This window comes from Bombina bombina, chromosome 5, assembly GCF_027579735.1.
Source record: "Bombina bombina isolate aBomBom1 chromosome 5, aBomBom1.pri, whole genome shotgun sequence".
Lineage (NCBI taxonomy): Eukaryota > Metazoa > Chordata > Amphibia > Anura > Bombinatoridae > Bombina > Bombina bombina.
Window position 1 is genome coordinate 977,782,012 of NC_069503.1, and position 23,167 is coordinate 977,805,178.

Genomic DNA, 23,167 nt, shown 5'->3' on the forward strand with positions numbered 1-23,167 from the left:
AAAAAAAAAAAATGGGAACTAACACTAGATTTTGGGGACAATTGGGTGACATTTAGAAATTAACCAGAGGTAGCAGTGCCTGGTAATTAGGTGCCTGCCTTAAAAATGTTTTCTCCTGCCCAATTACTAGTTGACTCTACAGCGTGGGCAATAGTTCCCAGAAGTAATGGCTCATGGACTCTCACCACAATACAAAAAGAAAACAAAATTTATGCTTACCCGATATGGTGGTGAGAGTCCATGAGACTCGCCCATTTTTGTTTTTTACAAAAAAATTCTGATGGCATTTCTAGTTTGCACCTCATTTTCCCTGCTTTGTTCTTTCCTACCTTTCTACTTCATGTTCTTGGCTATATGTTAGACTGGAATACCAGAGAAGTGGGAGGAATTAAGTGCTCTTATAGCTTTGGGAATCTTTGCCCACAAGGTCATAGTAATAAAAGAACATGATAATCCCATGGAGTAGGATCCACTATTATACAATAACGTGTAAATTGAGGGCTAGATCATATTCTATTTGTAAACCTTAACGACAAACAACAATGATAAGATACGTTGAAGATATATTTTGGTACAAGAATAATGATTTTTATTTTTGTATAGCACATTTCAAACATAGTAAACCACTAGTGGGTTGTTGATGCACTTACATAATTAAACTTACCAAAGGTTTCTTGGTGGACTAGAGATAACTCTTAGAAAATTATCTGTTTTTTATGTTGATTTACAATTTTATTAGATAAGAAAGAGCACTGCAGGCTAATACCATAGCCACATTACATCTTCTGTTTTTATTATATGTAGATTACAGCACATAGAAATTCTTAGGTGTCAATCATAACCACCTAAAAACCATTCCAAAAGAGCTATGTCGTCTGAAAGGTCTTGGTGAACTACATCTAGCAAATAACCACTTGGAATCTTTACCAGAAGAAATGGGTTTCCTGAGTAATTTAAATGAGCTCCGGGGTATCTAGGAACAAGCTGTTCTGAACTTCCAGAGGTAGAAATTCATTGTTTAGAGCTTATCATTATGGATATTTAATTAATTAAGGGCTAGTTTACAAGTGGAGCGATATTTTGTGTTTTCACTATAGCGAAAACTCAGCTATGATTTTCATTTTTGCACTAGCCAGGTTGGTGCTGGTATTATAAGTTGAAAGTAAACAGTTTTTTCTCCAGCTTTAACCCAAATTGTGCTTTAAGTAGAAATTCAAAAAATTACCATTGTGTTTTTCACATTCCCCCATAGCAGTCAATGGAGACAAAAAGTGGTAAAAAACCTAACACCCACTCTCGCGCAAACACGATTGCATTTTCGCAATTGCGCTAACTGACATGAAAATATTAATATTTTATATTGCAATGTTCTTAACATAACGAAGTATGTTTTATTTATTCATAATTAAATATTCCTAGCATATATCTGATGTTTTTGCACAAATATATCTTTATAACTATATAAATAGATGATTAGATATAGGTATAGATAAATACATATATATATATTTAAATGAATATCTATTTAAAAATACATAGACATAGCCTGCTGTGTGCAGAACATTGGAATGTGAAATATTTACAGTTAAACATATCTATATACATATAAATACATCTTAACCAAATGTATTTATATGTATCTCTATGTTAACGTATTTTGGCGCTTTTTCATATCTTTGAGCCCTTATAACTTTTGTGTGCAATATTTTTGAAGTAGTTTTTATTAGATAGTGTTAATATGAGTGTTACTGTACTTTTTTAGTTTTGGAAAACAGTTAACCACAGCTCTGAGATCACGGTAAGGATTTTGCTCAATTTGTAATATCAGAGCAATTAAAACTGCTTGCGAAAAAAAAACACGATATTGCTTGCGCAAAAACATTTGCCCCTTACTTGTAATCTAGCCCTATGAGGACTATTTAACAAATGTCAGTCGGACCTGATCCGACAGTGCGGATCAGGTCCGACAGACATCGCTGAATGCGGAGAGCAATACGCTCTGCATATTCAGCATTGCACCAGCAGCTCATAAGAGCTGCTGGTGCAACGCCGCCCCCTGCTGACTCGCCGCCAATCGGCCGCCAGCAGGGAGGTGTCAATCAACCCGATCGTACTCAATCGGGTTGAATTGTGGCGATTCTTGTCCGCCTCATCAGAGCAGGCGGACAGGGTTTATGGAGCCGCGGTCTTTAGACCGTTGCTTCATAACTGCTGTTTCTGGCGAGTCTGCATTCTCGCCAGAAACACAAGGCCTCACTCTCCATTCGGGAGCTTGATAGATAGGCCCCTATTGTGTTTTCCATATTTTGTTTTATTCAATAAGTGCCCTTACATATTTTCTTGTCTTAATAAGGGACTTTGCACATTGAAAAAGCTAAAAATCCTTGATGTGGCAGGAAATCAAATCAGGGCTTTTCCATCTGCAGTAAGTATGCAGCATTAACTTGTTTTGTGTGTTTTATTAAGCTTTGTACTTAAACACTGTTAAACACAGTAAATAAAACTGTAGTAAAGGGTTTGCCTTGTATATTGAATAAACATTACACTTAAAGGGATAGTCTAGTCAAAACTTTCATGATTCAGATAGAGCAGGCAATTTTAAGCAACATTCTAATTTACTCCTATTATCATTTTTTCTTTGTTCTCTTGGTAATCTTTATTTGAATGTAAGCTTAGGAGCCGGCCCATTTTTGATTCAGCACCTGGGTAGAGCTTGCTGATTGGTGGCTACATTTAGACATGCTTTATGCTTACATTCCTTTTTTTCAAATAAAGATACCAAGAGAATGAAAAAAATGATAATAGGAGTAAATTAGAAAGTTGCTTAAAATTGCCTGCTCTGTCTGAATCATGAAAGAAGAATTTTGACCAGACTATCCCTTTAAATCTGCTAGTCACATAATATAAGTATATATTTGAAACTATACATATGTAAGAGTAGCAGTTTAACATTATACAATGTATTGCTTTGGTGAATGTTGTAAGAACTTTTAGCCATAGAGAATCCTAGAATTGCATCAATATCTTTGCCATCCTACAGCATTGTTCTGTACAGTTTATCTGTTATTCTGTATGATCATATGTAAAACTTTATTTATACTTCCTCTTACTTGGATATAATGTGTTATGGCTTTGCCTTAAAAGTACAGTACATGAAACCCAATTTTTTTTAATGATTCAGAAAGAACATGCAATTTTAAACAACTTTCCAATTTACTTCTGTTATGCTTAATTCTCTTGATATTGTTTGTTGAAAAGCATATCTAAATAGTCTCAGTAGCTGAGTGGTGACTTTACATAGATGCCTTGTGTGATTGCCTCACCCATGTGCATTGCTATTTCTTCAACAAAGGATATATAAAGAATGAAGCATATTAGATAATAGAAGTAAATTGGAATGTTGTTTAAAATTGTATTCTGTATCTGAATCATGAAAAAAAAGTTTTGTGTTTTGTGTCCCTTTAAGCATGTCAGTCCATCTTCATGTGTGGTCCCAGCAGTGCTAGTCAACACATCAGTTTCTGTCTAATTCTCCGTATGGCATTTTCACATTTACTGAGACACCATGGTCATGCACTCTGTGGAAGGCACCCAGTTATAAACGTGGAGTTTTGTTGCATTGCTATTAATTCAGATCTTGGCAGTATTTGTAACTCTAGATATGTTTTGTTTTGTATGAAATATTATTCTGCCAGTATTTCAGTTCAGCAGCTGGATCTTGTCTTTAAAATGTGTCTTGTTTCCAGCAATTAAGGTTAACAGGCAGTAACAGTAGCATGTATAAGGATGATGAGCCACCGACATGGTATAAGGATGATGAGGGCCACTGATATGGGTATAAGGATGATGAGGTACCAATATGGATATAAGGATGTTGAGGCACTGATATGGGTTATGAAGGATAATGAGGCACCAATATATAAGGATGATGAGACACTGATATGGGTATAAGGATGATGAGGCACCAATAATGGGTATTAGGATGATGAGGCACCAATATGGGTACAAGAACGATGACGCACCAATATGGGTATATGAATGTTGAGGCACTGATATGGGTATAAGGATGATGAGGCAACAATATGGGTATAAGGATGATGACGCACCAATATGGGTATATGAATGTTGAGGCACTGATATGGGTATAAGGATGATGAGGGAACCATTATGGGTATATGAATATTGAGGCACTGATATGGGGTATAAGGATGATAAGGGCACCAATATGGGTATAAGGATGTTGAGGCACCAACATGGGTATAAGGATGATGAGGCACTGATATTGGTATAAAGGATGATGAAGCACCAATATGGGTACAAGAATGATAAGGGCACCAATATGGGTATATGATTGTTGAGGCACTGATATGGGTATAAGGATGATGAGGCACCAATATGGGTATAATGAATGTGTAGGCACTGATATGGGTATAAGGATGAATGAGGCACCAATATGGGTATATGAATGTGTAGGCACTGATATGGGTGTAAGGATGATGAGGCACCAAAATGGGTATAAAGGATGTTGAGGGCACCAACATGGGTATAAGGATGATGAGGGCACTGATATGGTTATAAGGATGATGAGGCACCAATATGGGTATAAGGATGATGAGGCACCAATATGGGTATACAGGATGATGAGGCACCAATATGGGTATATGGATGATGAGGCACTCATATGGTATAGAGGACTATGAGGCACCAATATGGGTATATGAATGATGAGGCACCTATATGGGTAACAAGTCTAATAAGGCACCAATATGGGGTATATGAATGCTGAGACACTTATATGGGTATAAGCATGATGAGGCACCAGAAATGGGTATATGAATGTGTAGGCACTGATATGGGTATAAGAATGATAAGGCACCAATATGGGGTATAAGGATTATGAGGCACCAATATGGGTATAAAGATTATGAGGCACCAATATGGGGTATATAAATGTTGAGGCACTGATATAGGTGTAAGGGATGATGAGGGAACCAATTGTAATGCTCGTGGGATATTTCCCTATCAGACTAAATTTGGCCAGTAGTCTTCTTATCCCGGCGTCAAGTGGAAGGATAAGGAAATATCCCAGAACAAAGTGAGTTTACGAAATGAGGTAGACAGGGTAGTCCTTCAACGGCAATGAGGGTAAGGCAGAGAATGGTCAGAGACAGGGAGAGTTCGGCAACAGAAAGGCAATCCAGCAGTTCAGCAGTTCAGGGGGTAAACTAGTAGAATGGTCAGGACAGCAGAGGTCAGCAACAAAAAGGTTATCCAGCAGTTTAGCAGTTTCAGGGGTAAACCAGTAGAATGGTCAGGAACAGGCAGAGGTCAGCAACAAAAAGGTAATCCAGCAGTTTAGCAGTTTCAGGGGTAAACCAGTAGAATGGTCAGGACCAGGCAGAGTTCAGCAACAAAAGGCAATTAGCAGTTCGGCAACAGAAAGGCAATTCAGCAGTTCAGGGGTTAACCAGTAGAATGGTCAGAGAACAGGCAGAGTTTGGCAACAGAAAGGGCAATCCAGCAGTTCAGCAGTTCAGTGGTAAACCAGTAGAAATGGTCAGGAACAAGCAGAAGTCAGCAACAAAAAGGTAATCCAGCAGTTTAGCAGTTCAGGGGTAAACCAGTAGAATGGTCAGGAACAGGCAGAGTTCAGCAACAAAAGGCAATTAGCAGTTTCGGGCAACAGAAAGGCAATTCAGCAGTTCAGGGGGTTAACCAGTAGAATGGACAGAGACAGGCAGAGTTTGGCAACAGAAAAGGCAATCCAGCAGTTCAGCAGTTTAGTGGTAAACCAGTAGAATGGTCAGGAACAAGCAGAAGTCAGCAACAAAAAGGTAATCAGAGTTTAGCAGTTCAGGGGTAATCAAGTAGAATGGTCAGGAACATGCAGAGATCAGCAACACAAAAGGCAATTAGCAGTTCAGGGGTTAAACAATAGAGTAGTCTTGAAACAGGGCAAAGTTCAGTAACGATAAGGTAAGCAGCATTCAGCAAATAAGCACCCAGGAGCACATACAGTAACACCTATACTTGGGCAATATGTAAACAACTGAGGTACTTACATAAGGAGCATTTCTCCAGCTTGGCTACCAGAGAATTGTTTCGTGAGGTGAAAGAGGTACCTGTTTTACATGCTCATGATGCCTCCTCAAGAGTGGAGAAGAATATTGAGGATGTTATCCAAATAGACGATGACAGTGCGATTAAGTCATAGAATACATAAATGCTTGGAAGACAGCAGGGGGCATTGCACAACCCAAAAGGCATTACAAGGTATTCTTAATGCCCTGATCTTGTGTTGAAAGCAGTCTTCCAGCTCATGCCCCGGAAGATACGAGTAGCAAGTAGCAAGCATTTTGGGAGCAAATCATATAATTCAGTGATCAAAGGAATAGAATAACGGTTCTTGATTGTAATGTTGTTTAGGGCTCTGTAGTCAATACAGGGCTGAGACCACCATCCTCTTTACTCACAAAAAAATAAAATACAGCCCCGGCAGGAGAGGAGAAAGGGCAAATAAAGCCTTTAGCTAGTTCTCTTGGCTATATTCCTCCATGGTCTTGGTTTCATGCTTTGAGAGCAGATAAGTCCTCCCTTTAGGAAGTGGGGCTCCAGAAAAGAGATCAATTTTGCAGGTCGTAAGGACGGTGAAGTGGCAACACATCATCTGCATTCTTTTCAAAGACATCCAAAAATTCTGCATATACTGAGGGAAGATTAGAAGAGGTCAGAAGGCTGGCTATAGGGATGTGATGCTGCAGAGTAACCTTAGCCAGGCAGGAGTGAAAACAGGATTTACCCCAGGAGGCCAACTGTCCCTCAGTCCAGTCGGATTGAGTATTGTGTTTACGTAGCCAAGGAAGACCAAGGATAACTGGTTATGCAGGAGATGTTCGGTATGTAGGACCCCCACAGTCATGGTAAGGGGTGCTGATTCGAAATGGATTAAACCTGATCCAAAGCGAGTGCCATCCAGAGTAGTTATTTTAAGACATTGTTTTTTCTGAAGAAGAGGCAAACCTGCTGTGAATCATGAAACGGTGATCTAGGAAATTTCCAGCTGCCCCTGAATAAAAAAAAGGCTTGAGCGTGGACAGAATTCTGAAGAAAGGTAAGGGTAACAGGTACCAGGATCCGAGAAGAGTGAGTGGGAATTAGAGGTGGTCAGGCTTAGGAGGTACCCCACTGTTATCCTCTAAGCGTTGGCTTTTCCTGACAGTATATCATAATTTTGAGTTGGTGTGAATTAGAACCACAATAGAAACACAGTCTTAATCTCCTTCTCTGTCTTTCAGATTCAGAGGGCTTAAGGGAAGAGAGATCCATGGGTTCTTCTTCAAATGTAACTGGAGGTGCTGAAGGGGTAGAGGATAGTCTAGAGACTTGACGGGTAGGAGGACGAGGGGGAAAGATTCTGCGAGGTTCTCTCTCTCTCCCAGCTCGTCTTTCTGAAAGCGAGAATCTAGACTGATGCAAAGTGTTAAGAATTCATTCAGGGAAGATGGAACATCACGATAAGTGAGCTCATCCTTGATGTGCTCATGCAGGGCCTCTCCTGAAGGCCGCTTTGAGAGCACTATCATCCCAACTGGGCTCATGTGCCAAGGTGCGGAACTCGATGGTGTATTGTGCAACAGATCTATTGCTCTGGTGGAGATCCAAGAGAGAGTATAATGCAGAAATGCAGGTATCTGCATTGTTTCAGGGGCTGAGCACTCTGTTCCAAAAGGGGAGAGACTCAGGCTAGGGCCTTGTCTTTCAATAAATAAATTATAAAAGTGCCCTTTGGACTGATGAGACTGGAAGGTGTGAGGATTATTGTGGAAGTGCAGCCTGCACTGGTTGAGGAAAACCCCTACAGTTGGTAGTACCATCATACTTGTCAGGCAACAGTGTCCGGGGTATACTACCAGAAACAGGGGAGGAGATTGCAGCACTAGCAGCAGGAACCGGCTGTGTGGGCAACAGGAGCCTCGTTTTTCTCTGCAACCAGTGAGGAGAGCATAGCGGTTTATATCCTCTAGTTTAGAATCCACATTAAAGTGTATGGCATGGGTTCCCAGAGTCTGTCCCTGAAGAGAGACTGCTCTTGCTACCTCATTTGGGTCCATGGCCCAAGTATTATGTAATGCTTGTGGCATATTTCCCTATCAGACCAAACTCGGCCAGTAGTCTTCTTATCCCCGGCGTCAAGTGGAAGGATAAGGAAATATCCCAGAACAAAATGAGTTTAAGAAATGAGGTAAGCAGTTTTCACGGTAGACAGGAATTCCTTCACGGCAATAAGGGTAAGGCAGAGAATTGTCAGAGACAGGCAGAGTTCGGCAACAGAAAGGCAATCCAGCAAGTCAGGGGTTAACCAGTAGAATGGTCAGAGACAGGCAGAGTTCGGCAACAGAAAGGCAATCCAGCAGTTCAGGGGTTAACCAGTAGAATGGTTAGAGACAGGCAGAGTTGGCAGCAGAAAGGCAATCCAGCAGTTCAGGGGGTAAACTAGTAGAATGGTCAGGAACAGGCAGAGGTCAGCAACAAAAAGGTAATCCAGCAGTTTAGCAGTTCAGGGGTAAACCAGTAGAATGGCCAGGAACAGGCAGAGGTCAGCAACAAAAGGCAATCAGCAGTTCAGGGGTTAAGCAATAGAAAAGTCTTGAAGCAGGCAAAGTCCAGTAACGATAAGGTAAGCAGCAGTTCAGCAAATAAGCACCCAGGAGCACATACAGTAACACCTATACCCGGGCAAAGATGTAAGCAACTGAGGTACTTACATAGAAGCAGGATTCACGCCAAGGAAAGCACAGGTGAGATCCAGACCGGCATCAGGGGAAGACAGGGCGTGCAACGATGACGTCACCTAATACCGGAGGAGCGGCGTGACACCAATATTGGTATAAGGATAATGAGGCACTGATATGTGTATAAGGATGATGAGGCACCAATATGGGTATATGAATGTTGAGGCACTGATATGGTTATAAGGATGATGAGGCAATGATATGGGTATAAGGATGATGAGGCACCAATATGGGTATGTGGATGATGAGGCACTGATATGTGTATAAGGATGATGAGGCACTGATATGGGTATAAGGACGATGAGGCACCAATATGGGTATAAGTATGATGAGGCACCAATATGGGTTCAAGGATGATAAGGCACCAATATGGCTATATGAATGTGATGGCACTGATATGGGTATAAGGATGATGAGGCACCAATATGGGTATATGAATGTTGAGGCACTGATATGGCTATAAAGGATGATGAGGGCACCAATATGGTATAAGGATGATGAGACACCAATAAGGGAGCATCTTTTTAATTATTCTAACTTCATTTTTGGACCTATATGCTATGTTTTGCACATATGCTATATTGCACCTATATGGCTATATGAATGTGATGGTACTGATATGGGTATAAGGATGATGAGGCACCAATATGGGTATAAGGATGATAAGGCACCAGTATGGGTATATGAATGTTGAGGCACTGATATGGGTATAAGGATGATGAGGCACCAGTATGGGTATATGAATGTTGAGGCACTGATATGGGTATAAGGATGATGAGGCACCAGTATGGGTATATGAATGTTGAGGCACTGATATGGGTATAAGGATGATGAGGGCACCAATATGGGTATAAGGATGATGAGGCACCAGTATGGTATAAGAATGATGAGGCACCAGTATGGGTATTTGAATGTTGAGGCACTGATATGGGTATAAGGATGATGAGCCACCAATATGGGTATAAGGATGATGAGGCACCAATATGGGTATATGAATGTTGAGGCACTGATATGGGTATAAGAATGATGAGCCACCAATATGGGTATAAGGATGATGAGATACCAATATGGGAGCATCTTTTTAATTATTATAACTTCATTTTTGGACCTAAACAAATAATTTCAAGACAAAAGGTTGTAATTATAGTTTTTAAACTTTCACCAGATGTATCACTGACCAGTATATGAATGTTGAGGCACTGATATGGGTATAAGGCTGATGAGGCACCAATATGGGTACAAGGATGATAAGGCACCAATATGGGTATATGAATGTTGAGGCACCGACTTGGGTATAAGTATGATGAGGCATCAGTATGGGTATATGAATGTTGAGGCACTGATATGGGTATAAGGATGATGAGGCACCAATATGGATATAAGGATGATGAGGCATCAGTATGGGTATATGAATGTTGAGGCACTGATATGGGTATAAGGATGATGAGGCAATGATAGGGGTATAAGGATGATGAGGCACTGATATGGGTATAAGGATGATGAGGCAATGATAGGGGTATAAGGATGATGAGGCACAAATATGGGTATATAAATGTTGAGGCTCTGATATGGGTATAAGGACGATGAGGCACCGATATGATTATAAGGATGATGAGACACCAATATGGGTATATGGATGATGAGGCACTGATATGGGTATAAGGATGATGAGGCACCAATATGGTTATAAGGATGATGAGACACCAATATGGGAGCATCTTTTTAATTAGTATAACTTATAGGTGGTGGCTTTGTATAACTGAATATGGACTTTATTTTTTGTATCTGTCCTTCCTAAAGTGATATGAAAGTCAAGCTTCATGATAAAGATGGAGAATGCAATTTTAAATAAACACATCAACCTCAAATTTAAGTCAAAATTATTGTTTTATATTCAAAAACTTCAATCTTAGCTTTGGAATTTGTGTTTTTTCAATTCCATTCTAATTAATTAGAATAAGTAAAACTGCTGCGTAACATATGTATTATTTGTTAAAACAAATGTATTCTGGCTCAGAAAGCATAAACTATAACATGTATCTCAGGGATGTGAAAGTAATTTTTCTGTATAAACACAAGTGGGGCGTCACATAGCGTACTCTGTGTGAAATAACCCAAGTGGATATTGTACTCACTTGCAGGTGGATAGCAAACCAATGGTGCCTATAACCAGGATGGGAATAAGAATTTCCCAGCTGACTCACAGCATACAGCCTGTCCATAGACACTATTGGTTTGGGTCCACCTGCAAGTTAGTACAATATCCCCTTGGGTGATCTCTTTAAGTTATTTCACACAGAGTACACTATGTGGGCTCCATTTGTGCTTTTACAGAGAAATTACTTTGACTTTGCTTTACTTGTGGTCCCAGGATAAAAGTGAAGAGGCGACTGACCTGTGTGGATTACAATATTCTTTATCTCACAAACATTCTTAACCCTGCAATTTTTGTGGGGGCCTTGACACCTTTTGTTTGGGTTTGTGTGAGTCATATCTGATGATGTTTAGACATACAGCTTATTTTCTAATTAGTTGATAATTGTGCGCTACAGACATTTTTTTTGTATTTTTTTCTGTGTCTCAGTGATGTTCGTCAGATTAAATAAAGTTAGATAATCAGACAAATATCACATCAAAGTTAGTCAAACATATACTGATAATGAGAAGCACTGGCTAATACAAAATTACTTCTGTTTATGAATTTGACTCAATTATATGAGCATCAGGTTTAATTAATTTTTTTTAATTAAAAATGTCATTCTTTTATTACACTGAAAGGTAGGTGCCTGCTGAGGTCTAAAGAGGCAATTGTGCATGTTAGAATCACTTCTGTCTGTCTCGCAAAATATTGCAGGTGATGTTTATCATTTAAAAAACACTTGTTTTGTCTCAAAAGATGCACACTGTACAATTAGATGAGCTCTACTGTGAGGAAAACCCCTTGCTCCAGAAGGAGCCTGTGTTTGCGGAACAAGAAGAAGATGTATTGACCTTGAAGGTAAACACCTACATCTTTCTATTATTTATTTAAGAAATTGCATCAAAAAGTATTAGATATTGGGTACATCATTAGTATGTTCTGTAGTCTGTAGTTTTTGTTGTTAATGGGAAAACATAATTTTATGTAAGAACTTACCTGATAAATTCATTTCTTTCATATTAGCAAGAGTCCATGAGCTAGTGACGTATGGGATATACATTCCTACCAGGAGGGGCAAAGTTTCCCAAACCTCAAAATGCCTATAAATACACCCCTCACCACACCCACAAATCAGTTTAACGAATAGGCCAAGAAGTGGGGTGATAAGAAAAAAGTGCGAAAGCATAAAAAATAAGGAATTGGAATAATTGTGCTTTATACAAAAAAATCATAACCACCACAAAAAAGGGTGGGCCTCATGGACTCTTGCTAATATGAAAGAAATGAATTTATCAGGTAAGTTCTTACATAAATTATGTTTTCTTTCATGTAATTAGCAAGAGTCCATGAGCTAGTGACGTATGGGATAATGACTACCCAAGATGTGGATCTTTCCACGCAAGAGTCACTAGAGAGGGAGGGATAAAATAAAGACAGCCAATTCCTGCTGAAAATAATCCACACCCAAATTAAAGTTTAAATGAAAACATAAGCAGAAGATTCAAACTGAAACAGCTGCCTGAAGTACTTTTCTACCAAAAACTGCTTCAGAAGAAGAAAACACATAAAATGGTAGAATTTAGTAAAAGTATGCAAAGAAGACCAAGTAGCTGCTTTGCAAATCTGATCAACCGAAAGCTTCATTCCTAAACGCCCAGGAAGTAGAAACTGACCCAGTAGAATGAGCTGTAATCCTCTGAGGCGGAGTTTTACCCCGACTCAACATAGGCATGATGAATTAAAGATTTCAACCAAGATGCGAAAGAAATGGCAGAAGCTTTCTGGCCTTTTCTAGAACCGGAAAAGATGACAAATAGACTAGAAGTCTTTCGGAAAGTCTTAGTAGCTTCAACATAATATTTCAAAGCTCTAACAACATCCAAAGAATGCAATGATTTCTCCTTAGAATTCTTAGGATTAGGGCATAATGAAGGAACTACAATTTCTCTACTAATGTTGTTGAATTCACAACCTTAGGTAAAAATTCAAAAGAAGTTCGCAACACTGCCTATCCTGATGAAAAATCAGAAAAGGAGACTCACAAGAAAGAGCAGACAATTCAGAGACTCTTCTGGCAGAAGAGATGGCCAAAAGGAACAAAACTTTCCAAGAAAGTAATTTAATGTCCAATGAATGCATAGGTTCAAACGGAGGAGCTTGAAGAGCCCCCAGAACCAAATTCAAACTCCAAGGAGGAGAAATTGACTTAATGACAGGTTTTTATACGAACCAAGGCTTGCACAAAACAATGAATATCAGGAAGATTAGCAATCTTTCTGTGAAAAAGAACAGAAAGAGCAGAGATTTGACCTTTCAAGGAACTTGCGGACAAACCTTTATCTAAACCATCCTGAAGAAACTGTAAAATTCTCGGGAATTCTAAAAGAATGCCAGGAAAAATGATGAGAAAGACACCAAGAAATATAAGTCTTCCAGACTCTATAATATATCTCTCTAGATACAGATTTACGAGCCTGTAACATAGTATTAATCACAGAGTCATAGAAACCTCTTTGACCAAGAATCAAGCGTTCAATCTCCATACCTTTAAATTTAAGGATTTGAGATCCTGATGGAAAAAAGGACCTTGCGACAGAAGGTCTGGTCTTAACGGAAGAGTCCACGGTTGGCAAGAGGCCATCCGGACAAGATCCGCATACCAAAACCTGTGAGGCCATGCTGGAGCTACCAGCAGAACAAACGAGCATTCCTTCAGAATCTTGGAGATTACTCTTGGAAGAAGAACTAGAGGCGGAAAGATATAGGCAGGATGATACTTCCAAGGAAGTGATAATGCATCCACTGCCTCCGCCTGAGGATCCCGGGATCTGGACAGATACCTGGGAAGTTTCTTGTTTAGATGAGAAGCCATCAGATCTATTTCTGGAAGTTCCCACATTTGAACAATCTGAAGAAATACCTCTGGGTGAAGAGACCATTCGCCCGGATGCAACGTTTGGTGACTGAGATAATCCGCTTCCCAATTGTCTATTCCTGGAATATGAACCGCAGAGATTAGACAGGAGGTGGATTCCGCCCAAACCAGAATTCGAGATACTTCTTTCATAGCCAGAGGACTGTGAGTCCCTCCTTGATGATTGATGTATGCCACAGTTGTGACATTGTCTGTCTGAAAACAAATGAACGATTCTCTCTTCAGAAGAGGCCAAGACTGAAGAGCTCTGAAAATTGCACGGAGTTCCAAAATATTGATCGGTAATCTCACCTCCTGAGATTCCCAAACCCCTTGTGCTGTCAGAGACCCCCACACAGCTCCCCAACCTGTAAGACTTGCATCTGTTGAAATTACAGTCCAGGTCGGAAGAACAAAAGAAGCCCCCTGAACTAAACGATGGTGATCTGTCCACCACGTCAGAGAGTGTCGTACAATCGGTTTTAAAGATATTAATTGAGATATCTTTGTGTAATCCCTGAACCATTGGTTCAGCATACAGAGCTGAAGAGGTCGCATGTGAAAACGAGCAAAGGGGATCGCGTCCGATGCAGCAGTCATAAGACCTAGAATTTCCATGCATAAGGCTACCGAAGGGAATGATTGTGACTGAAGGTTTCGACAAGCTGAAATCAATTTTAGACGTCTCTTGTCTGTCAAAGACAGAGTCATGGACACTGAATCTATCTGGAAACCCAAAAAGGTTACCCTTGTCTGAGGAATCAATGAACTTTTTTAGTGAATTGATCCTCCAACCATGATTTTGAAGAAACAACAAAAGTCGATTCGTATGAAATTCTGCTAAATGTGAAGACTGAGCAAGTACCAAGATATCGTCCAAATAAGGAAATACCACAATACCCTGTTCTCTGATTACAGATAGAAGGGCACCGAGAACCTTTGTAAAAATTCTTGGAGCTGTTGCTAGGCCAAACGGCAGAGCCACAAACTGGTAATGCTTGTCTAGGAAAGAGAATCTCAGAAACTGATAGTGAGCTGGATGAATCGGAATATGCAGATATGCATCCTGTAAATCTATTGTAGACATTTAATGCCCTTGCTGAACAAAAGGCAGGATAGTCCTTACAGTTACCATTTTGAATGTTGGTATCCTTACATAACGATTCAATATTTTAGATCCAGAACTGGTCTGAAGGAATTCTCCTTCTTTGGTACAATGAAGAGATTCGAATAAAACCCCAGCCCCTGTTCCAGAACTGGAACTGGCATAATTACTCCAGCCAACTCTAGATCTGAAACACATTTCAGAAATGCTTGAGCTTTCGCTGGGTTTACTGGGACACGGGAAAGAAAAAATCTCTTTGCAGGAGGTCTTATCTTGAAACCAATTCTGTACCCTTCTGAAATAATGTTCTGAATCCAAAGATTGTGAACAGAATTGATCCAAATTTCTTTGAAAAAACGTAATCTGCCCCCTACCATCTGAGCTGGAATGAGGGGCCGCACCTTCATATGGACTTAGAAGCTGGCTTTGCTTTTCTAGAAGGCTTGGATTTATTCCAGAGTGGAGATGGTTTCCAAACTGAAACTGCTCCTGAGAATGAAGGATCAGGCTTTTGTTCTTTGTTGAAACAAAAGGAACGAAAACGATTATTAGCCCTGTTTTTACCCTTAGATTTTTTATCCTGTGGTAAAAAAGTTCCTTTCCCACCAGTAACAGTTGAGATAATAGAATCCAACTGAGAACCAAATAATTTATTACCCTGGAAAGAAAGGGAAAGTAGAGTTGATTTAGAAGACATATCAGCATTCCAAGTTTTAAGCCATAAAGCTCTTCTAGCTAAAAATAGCTAGAGACATAAACCTGACATCAACTCTGATAATATCAAAAATGGCATCACAGATAAAATTATTAGCATGTTGAAGAAGAATAATAATGTTATGAGAATCATGATCTGTTACTTGTTGCGCTAAAGTTTCCAACCAAAAAGTTGAAGCTGCAGCAACATCCGCCAAAGATATAGCAGGTCTAAGAAGATTACCTGAACACAAATAAGCTTTTCTTAGAAAGGATTCAATTTTCCTATCTAAAGGATCCTTAAAGGAAGTACCATCTGCCGTAGGAATAGTAGTACGTTTAGCAAGGGTAGAGATAGCACCGTCAACTTTAGGGATTTTGTCCCAAAACTCTAATCTGTCAGACGGCACAGGATATAATTGCTTAAAACGTTTAGAAGGAGTAAATGAATTACCCAATTTATTCCATTCCCTGGAAATTACTTCAGAAATAGCACCAGGAACAGGAAAAACTTCTGGAATAACTACAGGAGATTTAAAGTCCTTGTCTAAACGTTTAGATTTAGTATCAAGAGGACCAGAATCCTCAATTTCTAATGCAATTAGGACTTCTTTAAGTAAAGAACGAATAAATTCCATTTTAAATAAATATGAAGATTTATCAGCATCAACCTCTGAAACAGAATCCTCTGAACCAGAAGAAACATTAGAATCAGAATGATGATGTTCATTTAAAAATTCATCTGGATAAAGAGAAGTTTTAAAAGACTTTTTATGTTTACTAGAAGGAGGAATAACAGACATAGCCTTCTTAATAGATTCAGAAACAAAATCTCTTATGTTATCAGGAACACTCTGAACATTAGATGTTGATGGAACTGCAACAGGTAATGGTATTTTACTAAAGGAAATATTTTCTGCATTAACAAGTTTGTCATGACATTTGATACAAACAACAGCTGGAGGAACAGCTACCAAAAGTTTACAGCAGATACACTTAGCTTTGGTAGTTCCAGCACCAGGCAGCGATTTTCCTGAAGTATCTTCTGACTCAGATGCAACATGAGACATCTTTCAATATGTAAGAGAAAAAACAACATATAAAGCAAAATTGATCAAATTCCTTAAATGACAGTTTCAGGAATGGGAAAAAATGCCAAAGAACAAGCTTCTAGCAACCAGAAGCAATGAAAAATGAGACTTAAATAATGTGGAGACAAAAGCGACGCCCATATTTTTTAGCGCCAAATAAGACGCCCACATTATTTGGCGCCTAAATGCTTTTGGCGCCAAAAATGACGCCACATCCGGAACGCCGACATTTTTGGTGCAAAAGAACGTCAAAAAATGACGCAACTTCCGGCGACACGTATGACGCCGGAAACAGAAAAGATTTTTTGCGCCAAAAAAGTCTGCGCCAAGAATGACACAATAAAATGAAGCATTTTCAGCCCCCGCGAGCCTAACAGCCCACAGGGAAAAAGTCAAATTTTTTAAGGTAAGAAAAAATGATTGATTCAAATGCATTATCCCAAATATGAAACTGACTGTCTGAAAATAAGGAATGTTGAACATCCTGAGTCAAGGCAAATAAATGTTTGAATACATATATTTAGAACTTTATAAAAAAAGCGCCCAACCACAGCTTAGAGTGTCACAGAAAAACATAATTTATGCTTACCTGATAAATTCCTTTCTCCTGTAGTGTAGTCAGTCCACGGGTCATCCATTACTTATGGGATATTAACTCCTCCCCAACAGGAAGTGCAAGAGGATCACCCAAGCAGAGCTGCTATATAGCTCCTCCCCTCTACGTCATACCCAGTCATTCGACCGAAAAACCAAACGAGAAAGGAGAAACTATAGGGTGCAGTGGTGACTGGAGTATAATTTAAAATTTAGACCTGCCATAAAAAAACAGGGCGGGGCCGTGGACTGACTACACTACAGGAGAAAGGAATTTATCAGGTAAGCATAAATTATGTTTTCTCCTGTTAAGTGTAGTCAGTCCACGGGTCATCCATTACTTATGGGATACCAATACCAAAGCTAAAAGTACAACGGATGACGGGAGGGACAGGCAGGATCTTTACACGGAAGGAACCACTGCCTGAAGAACCTTTCTCCCAAAAACAGCCTCAGAAGAAGCAAAAGTGTCAAATTTGTAAAATTTGGAAAAAGTATAAAGAGAAGACCAAGTTGCAGCCTTGCAAATCTGTTCAACAGAGGCCTCATTCTTAAAGGCCCACGTGGAAGCCACAGCTCTCGTAGAATGAGCTGTAATTCTTTCAGGAGGCTGCTGTCCAGCAGTCTCATAGGCTAAACGTATTATGCTACGAAGCCAGAAAGAGAGAGAGGTAGCAGAAGCTTTCTGACCTCTCCTCTGTCCAGAATAAACGACAAACAGGGAAGAAGTTTGGCGAAAATCTTTAGTTGCCTGTAAATAAAATTTCAGGGCACGAACTACGTCTAGATTGTGTAGAAGTCGTTCCTTCTTTGAAGAAGGGTTAGGACACAATGAAGGAACAACAATCTCTTGATTGATATTCCTGTTAGTGACTACCTTAGGTAAGAACCCAGTTTTAGTACGCAGAACTACCTTGTCTGAATGAAAAATCAGATAAGGAGAATCACAATGTAAGGCCGATAACTCAGAGACTCTTCGAGCCGAGGAAATAGCCATTAAAAACAGAACTTTCCAAGATAACAGCTTGATATCAATGGAATGAAGGGGTTCAAACGGAACACCCTGTAAAACGTTAAGAACTAAGTTTAAGCTCCACAGTGGAGCAACAGTCTTAAACACAGGCTTAATCCTGGCCAAAGCCTGACAAAAAGCCTGAACGTCTGGAACTTCTGACAGACGTTTGTGTAAAAGGATTGACAGAGCTGAGATCTGTCCCTTTAAAGAACTAGCAGATAAACCCTTTTCTAAACCTTCTTGTAGAAAAGACAATATCCTAGGAATCCTAACCTTACTCCATGAGTAACTCTTGGATTCGCACCAATGTAAGTATTTACGCCATATTTTATGGTAAATTTTCCTGGTAACAGGTTTCCTAGCCTGTATTAAGGTATCAATTACTGACTCCGAAAATCTACGCTTTGATAAAATCAAGCGTTCAATCTCCATGCAGTCAGCTTCAGAGAAATTAGATTTTGATGTTTGAAAGGACCCTGAATTAGAAGGTCCTGTCTCAGAGGCAGAGACCAAGGTGGACAGGATGACATGTCCACTAGATCTGCATACCAGGTCCTGCGTGGCCACGCAGGCGCTATTAGAATCACCGATGCTCTCTCCTGTTTGATCCTGGCAATCAATCGAGGAAGCATCGGGAAGGGTGGAAACACATAAGCCATTTTGAAGTTCCAAGGTGCTGTCAGAGCATCTATCAGAACCGCTCCCGGGTCCCTGGACCTGGACCCGTAACAAGGAAGCTTGGCGTTCTGGCGAGACGCCATGAGATCCATATCTGGTTTGCCCCAACGCCGAAGTATTTGGGCAAAGATCTCCGGATGAAGTTCCCACTCCCCCGGATGAAAAGTCTGGCGACTTAGGAAATCCGCCTCCCAGTTCTCCACGCCTGGGATGTGGATCGCTGATAGGTGGCAAGAGTGAGACTCTGCCCAGAGAATTATCTTTGAGACCTCCATCATCGCTAGGGAACTCTCCTCCTGAGTCCATGATCCCTGAGACTTCAGGGAATTCCAGACAGTGCCCCAACCTAGCAGGCTGGCGTCTGTTGTTACAATCGTCCAATCTGGTCTGCTGAAGGGCATCCCCTTGGACAGATGTGGCCGAGAGAGCCACCATAGAAGAGAATTTCTGGTCTCTTGATCCAGATTCAGCATAGGGGACAAATCTGAGTAATCCCCATTCCACTGACTTAGCATGCACAACTGCAGTGGTCTGAGATGCAGGCGTGCAAAGGGAACTATGTCCATTGCCGCTACCATTAAACCGATTACCTCCATGCATTGAGCCACTGACGGGTGTGGAATGGAATGAAGGACACGGCAAGCATTTAGGAGTTTTGTTAACCTGTCCTCTGTCAGGTAAATTTTCATTTCTACCGAATCTATAAGAGTCCCTAAGAAGGGAACTCTTGTGAGTGGCAATAGAGAACTCTTTTCTTCGTTCACCTTCCACCCATGTGACCTTAGAAATGCCAGTACTAACTCTGTATGAGACTTGGCAGCTTGGAAACTTGACGCTTGTATCAGAATGTCGTCTAGGTGCGGAGCTACCGATATTCCTCGCGGTCTTAGTACCGCCAGAAGAGAACCCAGAACCTTTGTGAAGATTCTTGGAGCAGTAGCTAACCCGAAGGGAAGAGCTACAAACTGGTAATGCCTGTCTAGGAAGGCAAACCTTAGGTACCGGTAATGATCCTTGTGAATCGGTATGTGAAGGTACGCATCCTTTAAATCCACTGTGGTCATGTACTGACCCTTTTGGATCATGGGTAAGATTGTCCGAATAGTTTCCATTTTGAACGATGGAACTCTTAGGAATTTGTTTAGGATATTTAAATCCAAGATTGGTCTGAAGGTTCCTTCTTTCTTGGGAACCACAAACAGATTTGAGTAAAACCCTTGTCCGTGTTCCGACCGCGGAACCGGGTGGATCACTCCCATTAGTAAAAGATCTTGTACACAGCGTAGAAACGCCTCTTTCTTTATCTGGTTTGTTGACAACCTTGAAAGATGAAATCTCCCTTTTGGAGGAGAAGCTTTGAAGTCCAGAAGATATCCCTGAGATATGATCTCTAACGCCCAGGGATCCTGGACATCTCTTGCCCAAGCCTGGGCGAAGAGAGAAAGTCTGCCCCCCACTAGATCCGTTTCCGGATCGGGGGCCCTCACTTCATGCTGTCTTAGGGGCAGCAGCAGGTTTTCTGGCCTGCTTGCCCTTGTTCCAGGTCTGGTTAGGTTTCCAGCCCTGTCTGTAGCGAGCAACAGTTCCTTCCTGTTTTGGAGCGGAGGAAGTTGATGCTGCTCCTGCCTTGAAGTTGCGAAAGGCACGAAAATTAGACTGTCTAGCCCTTGGTTTGGCTCTGTCTTGAGGCAGGGCATGTCCCTTACCTCCAGTAATGTCAGCGATAATCTCTTTCAAACCGGGCCCGAATAAGGTCTGCCTCTTGAAAGGTATGTTAAGCAATTTAGATTTAGAAGTCACATCAGCTGACCAGGATTTAAGCCACAGCGCTCTGCGCGCCTGAATGGCGAATCCGGAGTTCTTAGCCGTAAGCTTAGTTAAATGTACTACGGCATCAGAAATAAATGAATTAGCTAGCTTAAGGACTCTAAGCTTGTCTGTAATCTCATCCAATGCAGCTGAGCTAATGGTCTCTTCCAGAGACTCAAACCAGAATGCCGCCGCAGCCGTGACAGGCGCAATGCATGCAAGGGGTTGCAATATAAAACCTTGTTGAACAAACATTTTCTTAAGGTAACCCTCTAACTTTTTATCCATTGGATCTGAAAAAGCACAGCTATCCTCCACCGGGATAGTGGTACGCTTAGCTAAAGTAGAAACTGCTCCCTCCACCTTAGGGACCGTTTGCCATAAGTCCCGTGTGGTGGCGTCTATTGGAAACATTTTTCTAAATATAGGAGGGGGTGAGAAAGGCACACCGGGTCTATCCCACTCCTTGTTAACAATTTCTGTAAGCCTTTTAGGTATAGGAAAAACGTCAGTACACGTCGGTACCGCAAAATATTTATCCAGCCTACATATTTTCTCTGGGATTGCAACCGTGTTACAATCATTCAGAGCCGCTAATACCTCCCCTAGTAACACACGGAGGTTCTCAAGCTTAAATTTAAAATTTGAAATGTCTGAATCCAGTTTATTTGGATCAGATCCGTCACCCACAGAATGAAGCTCTCCGTCTTCATGTTCTGCAAATTGTGACGCAGTATCAGACATGGCCCTAGTATTTTCAGCGCACTCTGTTCTCACTCCAGAGTGGTCGCGTTTACCCCTAAGTTCTGGCAATTTAGATAAAACTTCAGTCATAACATTAGCCATGTCTTGCAAAGTGATTTGTAATGGCCGCCCTGATGTACTTGGCGTCACAATATCATGCACCTCCTGAGCGGGAGATGCAGGTACTGACACGTGAGGAGAGTTAGTCGGCATAACTTCCCCCTCGTTGTCTGGTGAAATTTTCTTTACATGTACAGATTGGCTTTTACTTAAAGTAGCATCAATGCAATTAGTACACAGATTTCTATTGGGCTCCACATTGGCCTTTGAACATATTGCACAAAGAGATTCCTCTATGTCAGACATGTTTAAACAAACTAGCAATTAAACTAGCAAGCTTGGAAAATACTTTTCAAATAAATTTACAAGCAATATAAAAAACGTTACTGTGCCTTTAAGAAGCACACAAAAAAACTGTCACAGTTGAAATAACATGAACCGGATTAGTTATAGAAACCAAATTTTCACATTAAATTTATTAATTTAGCAAAGGATTGCACCCACTAGCAAATGGATGATTAACCCCTTAATACCAAAAAACGGATAACAATAAGAATATATACGTTTTTATCACAGTCAAAGCACAGTCTCACAGGTCTGCTGTGAGTGATTACCTCCCTCAAAACTAGTTTTGGAGACCCCTGAGCTCTGTAGAGACGTCCTGGATCATGCAGGGAGAACAGGAAGACTTGTGACTGAATTTTACTGCGCAGTAAAAGCGCCAAAATAGGCCCCTCCCACTCATACTACAACAGTGGGGAAGCTCAGTAAACTGATTTTATTCAAAACAAACGACAGCCATGTGGAAAAATAATGCCCATGAAAATTTTTCACCAAGTACCTCAGAGAAAAAACGATTAACATGCCAGTAAACGTTTTAAATATAAATATATGAGATGTTAATAAAAAGCCTGTTGCTAGTCGCTTTCACTGCAGAGAGGCTATAAGTTATATATATACAGTATTTTCTTAGTGAAGTGCCATTCCCCAGAAATACTTCAGTGCAAACATACACACATATCAGCCTGATACCAGTTACTACTACTGCATTTAAGGCTGTACTTACATTACATCGGTATTAGCAGTATTTTCTCAGTCAATTCCATTCCTTAGAAAATAATATACTGCAACATACCTCCTTGCAGGTGAACCCTGCCCGCTGTCCCCTGTTCTGAAGTTACCTCGCTCCTCAGAATGGCCGAGAACAGCAAATGGATCTTAGTTACGTCCGCTAAGATCATACACAACTCAGGTAGATTCTTCTTCTAATGCTGCCTGAGAAAAAACAACACACTCCGGTGCTGTTTAAAATAACAAACTTTTGATTGAAGAAATAAAAACTAATTTAAATAACCACAGTCCTCTCACACGTCCTATCTATTAGTTAGGTGCAAGAGAATGACTGGGTATGACGTAGAGGGGAGGAGCTATATAGCAGCTCTGCTTGGGTGATCCTCTTGCACTTCCTGTTGGGGAGGAGTTAATATCCCATAAGTAATGGATGACCCGTGGACTGACTACACTTAACAGGA

The 23,167-nt window shown here is 40.6% G+C and overlaps 1 protein-coding gene across 1 annotated transcript in view; it reads left to right on the top strand.

Annotated features, from left to right (window-relative positions):
• The window catches only part of LRRC69 (leucine rich repeat containing 69), a 114,224-nt gene that overhangs the window by 65,995 nt on the left and 25,062 nt on the right, over positions 1-23,167 (top strand). Inside the window, 3 exon segments of the mRNA XM_053713176.1 lie at positions 819-986; positions 2,324-2,425; positions 11,689-11,790. Coding sequence (XP_053569151.1) covers positions 819-986; positions 2,324-2,425; positions 11,689-11,790 — 372 coding nt within the window.